Genomic DNA, 9,213 nt, shown 5'->3' with positions numbered 1-9,213 from the left:
TGCACCATATATCTAGTCGGGAGTGGTGCTGACTGAAAACGGATGATTTGGAGCGATTCGCGCGCCATCTGTTGGTCATTCTAAGGACTTATTGAACTACCCACGTATCTACATGATATAAAAAATGTTTAATAACAAATAAAATCTCCTTCTCATCACATATTTTCGTAAAAGGCCCCTTTTGCTTACAAAAAATTGAACTACTTGACCTAAAAAAAGCCCTAAAATTACAAATTTTTATGCCAGGCAAAAAATTCCTCGGTCTTACAAAAATCGCTTTTTTATTTATCACTCCCTGAATTTTACAATCAAAAATTTCGAATGTAAAAGTAGAAAAGGTCTCACCGCAGTCGTCATAAAATACATTTTCAATATAACGCTAAACACTAAATTCTACTAGGAACTATAGATGAAAAAGTATATTACAGTATGGTAATTATTACTGAAAAATCTTGTCCTTAAATTAAAAACTTACAAACTAAACAATTTCTTTCATATAACCAATCCAGAGCCTGCACATAATATTTAATTCAATGTTTATAATATTATAAATGCATTAAACATGAGCAGCTTTTAAACTATCACTATTAAACTGTTGCATATAAAAAAAAACTTGCAGGATCTTTGACTTGAACTTATTTCCTGTAAAATTGGTTCGCATTTAAAGTGAAAATAATAAGGTACCATTCAAACCAGTCGAATTGCCTCTGTCGAGGCAATTATACTTAAAAATTAACAGAAGAAAACAAGTTATTTTGCATTTTTCTCAACAGGAATATTTTTCTTTTCTTCGCGCGTTATAGTAAAAATGCAGGTTACTTTGTTTCTCTTATCGGCCATTCGACGCATATCTTGCGATGATATGTGTAGGCTGTTATTAAAAGCAACGTCCGCAGGCGTTCGACAAGAACGAGGCTGTAAAAATATATATTAAAAATTGAGAATTTCGAAAAAAAAAAATTACGTAGATTTAACATTTTCATACATTGGGACCATTAAAATTTAGAAAGCGTTGAAATATTTTTCAGTTAATTCAGAGTGGTCAAAAAACTTTATTTTTTCGAAATTCAGGATGGCCGATGTAATCAGAGAAAAAAGTTCCCGGTCATGTCCCAATTTTTTCTTATTTTGCAAACATTTTTCAAGATCAATAACTTAAAATTATATAGTGAAAAGTATACACATTTTTCAATTGAAGAATTTAAAAATAAATGCATTTAAACTGAAAAATTTAGAATTTTTATAAATTGCACGCCTCAAAGTCCCTATGGAATAAAATATATCAATAGAATTCAAATAAATTGAAAAAAAATGATAATTTTAAAACATGCCATTGATTTCCGTAAAAAACTGAAATGAATTTAGAAGAATTTAAGACAAAAGAAAATAATTCGATGCCAGTCCTAAAAATGCAAGGTGAATTTAAAAAAAATGAATTTAAAACAATTTGAAAATATGAAGGAAAAAAAAACTCATTAACATTGAAATAATGCCTACGAATTTTTTTGTGGATTGATAATGATTAAAATAAATAAGAAGAAATAAAAAAGTGAAGGAAGGATAGTTTCTAAATTTCCGACAATTTAAGTTCAGGTTATATAACCGAGAATATGACCAAATGTAGGAGAATTTTTAAAATTTTTTTAAGAATTTATGATTTTTAACAATACTTTTATTGTTAGGTTATATCAGTGGTTGAATATAAATTATTTTCTAGCTCAGACATATTAAGGAATTACATGTTTCATATACAAATTTAAAATTTTCAAATGTATTAATTTATTTCAAATAAAAAAAAAGTTTTTTCTACTTTAAAAGATAACTCTTTAACAAGATGCTGGAATTTTCAAGAAAATAATTGATTTTTTAACATAATAGTTGAATATTCAACCTAAAAAGACAAATTGCCAACGAAAAAGTGTCATAGTTTATGTTTTAATAAAAAAAAAAAGAATGAAATTTATACAACAAAAGAAAATAATTTTAAAACCAAAAAGGCGAATTTCCAATAAATAAAGATTTTTCACTAAAAAAATAAATAAAAATTTATCTAAATTATTCAACCTTCAGACCAGAAGACAAATATTCTTTATGAAAATTCAATTTTTAAACAAAAAATATGACTGTTCAACAAAAAATTAATTTTCCACGAAACTAATGCATTTTTACGCAAAAAAGGGAAATCTCAAACTAAAAAAAATTTTTTTACAAAAAAAAGTGATTTCTTAACAAAGCTATTCAACCAAATGTTTAAAAAAAAAGTTGAATTATCATGCAAAAAAGAACGATTTTTAACCAAGAAGGTGCATTTTCATACAAAAAATAAAATTTCTTCTATAAAAAAGTTGAAGTTTTAAATCAAAAAGAAAAATTTTCAAAAAATAGTTCAATTTTCGGTTGAAAAAGATTTTAGTCGAGTTTTCACGATCAAACTATGAATTTTTTAACAAGAAATAATTTTCTACCCAAAGAAATTGACTTTTCATTCAAAAAAGATTCCAGTTAACTCAGTATAATATCAAAAATTGAATTTTTGTAACAAAAAAATAAGTTTTTACGAAAAAATTGAATTTTTAATTCAAAAAGACGAATTATTTCAACCAAAAAGGATGAATTTTTAACAAAATAATTGTATCTTCTACCAAGTAGTTGCAGTTTTATAAAAAAAAATCAATTTTATACTAAAACAGATGAGTCTGTAATAAAAACCGAATTTTTTTTATAAGTGGAACTTTCATCCAGAAAATATTTCAGTTCATTTTTCAACACCAAAATATTAATTTAAAACAAAAAGTAAATTTTCTACGAAATAGTTAAGTTTTGAAGAAAATAGTATAATGGCTTCATTTCTAACCAGACAGTTGCATTTTATTAAAAAAAAATATTTAATTTCTGCTAAATCAGGTGAACTTTAAAATAAAAAGGACCTTGGAATCTTTTAAAATATTCTAAAATATTTTTAATATTTTTAATTCCATCCAAATTATTAAATTAATTAAAAATGCCTTTTTAAAATACCCTAAAATAATTTAAATATTTTTAATTCCTTTCACATTATTAAATTCAATTGAAAATGCCTTTTTAAAATACCTTAAAATATTTCAAATCCTTTAGAATTTCTTGAAATCCTTTTAAATTATTCAAGAAATAACAAATTCCTTGAAATCTTTTAAAATACCATAAAATAATTTTAATATTTTAAATTCCTTCCAAATTATTGAAATCAATTGAAGAATGTTCTTGAATATTTCTTGACATTTTCAAAAATACCCTCAAGTCATTAAAATTATTAAATATCTCTTCAAATTATTAAATAGATTAGTTTACTGACGGAAAAATGAATACATGGATCCTTTCAATTTTTTAAATGACCATAGAAACTCTATGTCATGAAATTGATTTAAGAAAAAAAATCTTCGCACAGAAATTTTTCAGACTTTCTCCATTTTTTTGTTCAAAATCCCTTATTTTTCCCTAACCAACCAAATTTCCTGATTTCCAAGTTTTCTCTTAACAGCAGCCACCCTCTTAATTTTTCATTCCTAATATTAAAAAAAAAAAAGAAAATCATTGAAATTCGAAACTTACGAATCCTTCATAACTACAAGTTCTATGATTTCCGTTCATTTCCAGCTTGCAGTTAAACTCCTTCGCTACGTTATTGGTGTGCACCATTTGCACATTTCCCATGAAATTTCCACTGGAATCAATCGATGTGATCAAGAAAAATATTCCCATTTCGGGAATAGAAAAAGCTAAGTCAAATTCAATATTCGAGAGATGATCCATTTCCCATTGACGAGTGTAAATTTTTCCATCAATGCTCGTGCTCTAAAATATTTATACATTTTTCGAAATAAATACTTGTCCATGAAACAGGAAAAAATCAAACCTTTTCTCAATTTAAAATTCATGGACATTTTAAAAGGTGAAAAAGAAAATTTTACCTCACACAATCTATCTTTGTGGCAGTATCTGAGATGATTTAACATTCGACAGTGACCGTCATCAAATTCACATTTTCCCATCCGACAAGGAAATTTACCCTTCGGTGCCAATGGATGACTCAATTTAATTTCGGGTGCAATTTCAGGTTCTTCGGTTTGTGTAAAATTTGAAACGATTTGACGTTCCACTGGTGGTTGCAAAAGCGAAGACTAAAAATAGGAGGATGCAAAATAAATATATTTCAAATCTTATTTCCTTTTTTGGACAGGCTGTCCAGCAATTTTTAGGAACAAAATTCAAGGTATTTTTCATCATTTTGTTCAAATTTAACTTAGTAGTTGAATTTTCAACCAAAAAAAATCTCAACGAAAAAATGTAATAAAAATGTAATTGCAATTTAAAAAAATTATTTTCCATCTTGTCTGAAAAGGTGCTAAGTGATGGTAACCATCTCTGATGATAATACAGATTCCTTTCAAAAAAGTAATCTTTCATATTTCAACTATAAAAAGATTAGAATTTTAATTTAAAATAGTTGAATTCATCCAAGAAATGCGAATTTTCAACTGGGCAAGATTTTTCAATTACAAGCGAAAAAAATATCAACCAACTTGTTGAATTTTGAACCCAAAAACACGAATTCTTTGCCAAACAGATGAATTTTTAAACCAAAAATATGAATTTTCGATTAAAGAAAGTTGATTTTCCACCAAAAATGAAATAATTTATTTGGTGTATAAGAAATTAATTTTTAATAATAAAAAAAGGGCAAACAAATTTTTAAATAAAGAGGTGAATATACAACTAATGAAGTTTATAAGCAAAAAAAACAAACAAAAGTGCTTAATGAAAAATCTAATAGTTCAATTTTTAACTAAAAAGTATCAATCTTTAGCCAAAAATAGAATGGTTAAATTTGCAGTTTAAAAATTAAATTTCAACCAAACGAAAATGCGTTTCCAAGAAAATATTTCAATTTTTGTCTGATAAAATAAATAGTTATTAACATAACACGATGAATTTTTAACAAAAAGAGCAAAATAGTTTTAAAAAAACAACACAAAATATTATAAACTTGAAAAAAAGTTGTATTTTCAACAAGAAAGTTGCAATTTCAAGTAAGAAAATGAATTATCGATGAAAAATTTAATATTTGTAGTTTCAAAAAAAGAAATTTAAAAAAATTGATATATTTTCAACCACAGAATTTAATTTTCATTAAAATATTTGAATTTTCAACAAAATACTTGAATTTTTACAAAAACATTTGAACTTGCATCATAAAAAGATTAATTCTCAACCAAAATGACGAATTTTTAACAAAGATCAATTTTCCACAAATAAAAAACAATGAATATTTTAACGAAATAGATGAATTAAAAAAAAATTCAACTAAAATGAAAGAATCTGCAATCAAGAAAATTAATGTTAGAAAGCAGGTCTAATGATAACTAAAAAAATTAATTTTCAACCAACTAATACAATTTTTTCAATCCAAAGAAGAATAAAACAATTTAATTTTCGACCTAAAAGGATGAATTTTTAAGAAATAAAAACAATAATAAAAAAACTAGAATATTAAAAAGGATATTTTGAAATTTTTTTTTTTATTTGAAAAAGTTTAAAATCAATGAAATATTTAAAATACTTGTGAAATCTTTTGAAATCTTCTAACAAAATTTGAAATCGTTTAAACTCTTTAAAATGTTTTACAATCTTAACAAATATTGTTTAAGCTTTTAAAATTAGATGTACATTCAAAAACCTAGTGTAATGCTGAAGCTGAAATAACATCGAAATTCTAAACTAATTATTTTCATAATTTGTAAGTTATATAAAAAAAACTTATATTTTAATATGCTATATTACCGGAAAGAATTAAAAAAATTATAGAATCATTCATAATATTAAAGTCTGTTCATTGCAGCCTATAAAATAATTGGTATAATTTACAAAAAGTGCCTTGAAATCTTTTTATTTATTCTGTAATTAACAATAGATCAATTATATTTTAAAATAAAAAATGGTTAAGCAGTAAGATTTCTTCTAAACAAGATATTTCTTACACAATAGACTAAAAGATCTCAATTATTTTCCGCATTTTAATAAAATAACTGTTTTAGTCGAAAAAATAAAATGATGAATTTTGGAATAATATGATGAGTTTCCAACTGGAATAGTTGAATTTTAAACAAAAAAGATGAATTTTCAAACAAAAAGATTAATTTTTTAACAAAAAAGACAATTTCAACGAAATAGTTGAATTTTTAACTAAAGAAGAATAATTTTAAAAAAAAGTGGAATTTGGAACAAAAAAAAAGATCAATTTACAAACCAAAATGGAATAGTTACATTTTCAGTCACAACAATTAATTTTCTACAAAAATGATGATTTATTTTAAAAAATTAATTTCCCACAAAACTGATGAAATTTAACCAAAAGATTAATTTTCTACGAAAAAAGACGATTTTCAACCAAATAAATGAATTTCCAACGATATAGTTGAATTTTCAACTAAAAAAAACAAACAATATTCATCCAAAAATGGAATAGGTAAATTTTCAATTGGAATAGTTGAATTCTAAAGAAAAAAATATGATTTTTCAACCAAAATAATCAATCTTTAACTGGATTAGTTGAATTTTCAACGAAGATGAATTTTCTACCAAAAAAGAAATTTTTAACAAAATTAACGCATTTTCAATTAAAAAACAAGATAAATGTTCTACCATATATGGAATTTTGAAGTAAAAAAAATCCGTGTTAAACCAAAAATGGAATATTTCGATTTTTATGTAAAAAAAATTAATTTTATATCAAACTGATGAATTTTCAACTACAACCAGACCAATTTTCAACCAATTAATTGCATTTTCAACTAATAAAAGATAAATTTTTAACTAGAAATTATTTAAACATTAATGTTGAACCAAAGTGATGAATTTTCAACTAAAATGATGGAACATTCAATTGGAATAATTAAATTTCCAGTTTAAAACAAAAAAATAATGTTCAACCAAAAAAAAAAGAGGAAAAACGAACTAATATTGAAAAAATAGCTACATTTTCAAGGAAAGTTATGCATTTTTAATTGAAAACATGAATCTTGAAGTAGAATAATTGAATTTTCGATCAAAAATATCAATTTTGAACGAGGAAGATATCCTTTTACCAAAAAAAAAGAATTTTTATTTAAAGCAGATAAATTGTTGTTCAAAAATTGAATAATTAAATTTTCCGGTAACAAAAATAATTTTCAACTAAAGAGATGAATTTTCAACTACACTAGAAGCTCTTACGCATGCGACCCACTACTTTCATTGTAATTATTCTATTTGGAAATTAAGTTCAAGAAAATACCACGATAATCATTTTTAATTTAATAACTTCTATTTATACACGACTCCGCATGGGTACCATATGTGACGAAAGACCGGATTGTGTACTCGAATTTTGAAAACCAGACTAAACTCGGGAGGTGGTTTTCTGCAGTTTTCCTGTCATCGGATAAAACGTTTAGGCGAATGCGAATACTTCGAGCAAACTCGTATGTAGCTGCATTGAAACTAAACCTTAGTAAAAAACTGACCCTATTCTTTATAAAATAGCCAAATTCCAAATGTTTTATGCAACTTCTTTCAATAATTAATAATTAATAATTCTAGTAAATTTAACAAATAACCTAGAAAAGAGGCATCGCAAAGACAATCCTAGTTAACTTCGTTAACAAATTTGTATAATACCCAACTCTCAATATGTTTATGAAAATTGTTTGAATGATTAATAATTATTATAAATTTCAAAGTAACATGGAAAAGGATCATCGAAAGACATTCTTAGTTCATTCCGTAAACAAATTATGCCTCTTCCTTAAAAAAAAGCCAAGCTATAAATATTTTGATAAAAATTTTTTAAATAATTAATAGTTGTAGATTTTCAAAGCAACAGAGAAAAAAAAATCATCGAAAAGATATTTTTAGATAGTGTTGGTGAAAAAGTGAAGCCTACTCGTAGAAAGAAAAGCAAACTCTTAATTTTTCAATTGAAATTCTTTCAATAATTAATAGTTCTTGTAAATTTGCAAAGAAACATACAACAGAGTCAACGGATAGACTTTCTTAGTCGTCTCCGTAAACAAATTGACTCGTAGGAAAAAGGGCAAACTCTTATATTTTTAAATAAAATTGTTTAAATAACTAATAGTTCTCGTGAATTTGCAAAGCAATATAGAAAAGAATCACCGGATAGACATTTTTAGTCGACTTCGTAAACAAATTGACTTGTAGAAAAAAGGACAAACTCTTAATTTTTTATTTAAAATTGTTTAAATAATGAATAGTTTTTGTGAATTTACAAAGCAACATATAAAAAAGTCATCGGATAAATATTCTTAGTTTAGTGCGAACAAAAATTGATTCGTAGGATAAAGTCCAAACTTTAAGTATTTAACATTATTTAAATAATTAAAAGTGTTTGTAAGTTTGCAAAGCAAAAACAAAAGAATAAAAAATAGACATTCTTAGTTAACTCCGCAAACAAATTTACTTGTAGAAAAAGGTTCAAAAACTCGTAATCTTGTTATTAAAATTGTTTAAATAATTAATAGTTCTTGTAAATTTGCAAAGAAACATACAACAGAGTCAACGGATCGACTTTCTTAGTCGACTCCGTAAACAAATTGACTCGTAGGAAAAAGGGCAAACTCTTAATTATTTAATTAAAATTGTTTAAATATTTATCAGTTCTTTTGTAAAGCAACATAGAAAAAGGTTAGTTGACTCCGTGAACAAATTCTCTCGTAGAAAAAGTTAAACTTTTAATTTTTAATTAAAAATTGTTAAAATAATTAATAGTTCTTGTAAATTTACAACGCAACATAATGAATTAAACTTATTCTTTGAAGAAGGGCCATTTATGAAAATTGTTTTAATAATTAAACTGTTTGAAGATTAAATAAATGCTAAAAGCCATAAATGAGCTCCACTCGAATTCGGCACGATCGCTGCAATTTTATCGCTAGGAATGTTTACATCCAATAATGTAAACAGATACCTCGAACGTGCCTGTTTCACTTTTCTATCACTCTATTGTTTAGCTGAGACCTGCTTTCCACTATAGGAGAATGATAAATCTTTAACTGGAATAGTTGAATTTTCAACGAAGAAGATTAATTTTCTAACAAAAATGACATTTTCAACAAAATAAGAGAATTTTCAACTAGAAAAAAAAACCAACTTTCTACCATACATTGAATTTTTAAGTAC

General features: G+C 25.0%; 1 protein-coding gene across 2 annotated transcripts in view; it reads right to left on the bottom strand.

Annotated features, from left to right (window-relative positions):
* Positions 1-264: 264 nt before the first annotated feature.
* The window catches only part of LOC117179506 (E3 ubiquitin-protein ligase SIAH1A-like), a 31,070-nt gene continuing 22,121 nt past the window's right edge, over positions 265-9,213 (bottom strand). For both annotated transcript variants that reach the window (XM_033371375.1, XM_033371376.1), the window contains exons 3-5: positions 3,948-4,157; positions 3,589-3,831; positions 265-915 (exon numbers count right to left, since the gene is read on the bottom strand). In XM_033371375.1, coding sequence (XP_033227266.1) covers positions 751-915; positions 3,589-3,831; positions 3,948-4,157 — 618 coding nt within the window. In that variant the 3' untranslated portion in view covers positions 265-750. The remainder of the gene's footprint in view (positions 916-3,588; positions 3,832-3,947; positions 4,158-9,213) is intronic.

The sequence above is a fragment of the Belonocnema kinseyi genome, chromosome 9 (genome assembly GCF_010883055.1).
Source record: "Belonocnema kinseyi isolate 2016_QV_RU_SX_M_011 chromosome 9, B_treatae_v1, whole genome shotgun sequence".
Taxonomy (NCBI): Eukaryota; Metazoa; Arthropoda; class Insecta; order Hymenoptera; family Cynipidae; genus Belonocnema; species Belonocnema kinseyi.
This window is presented reverse-complemented; position numbering and strand designations above follow the sequence as displayed.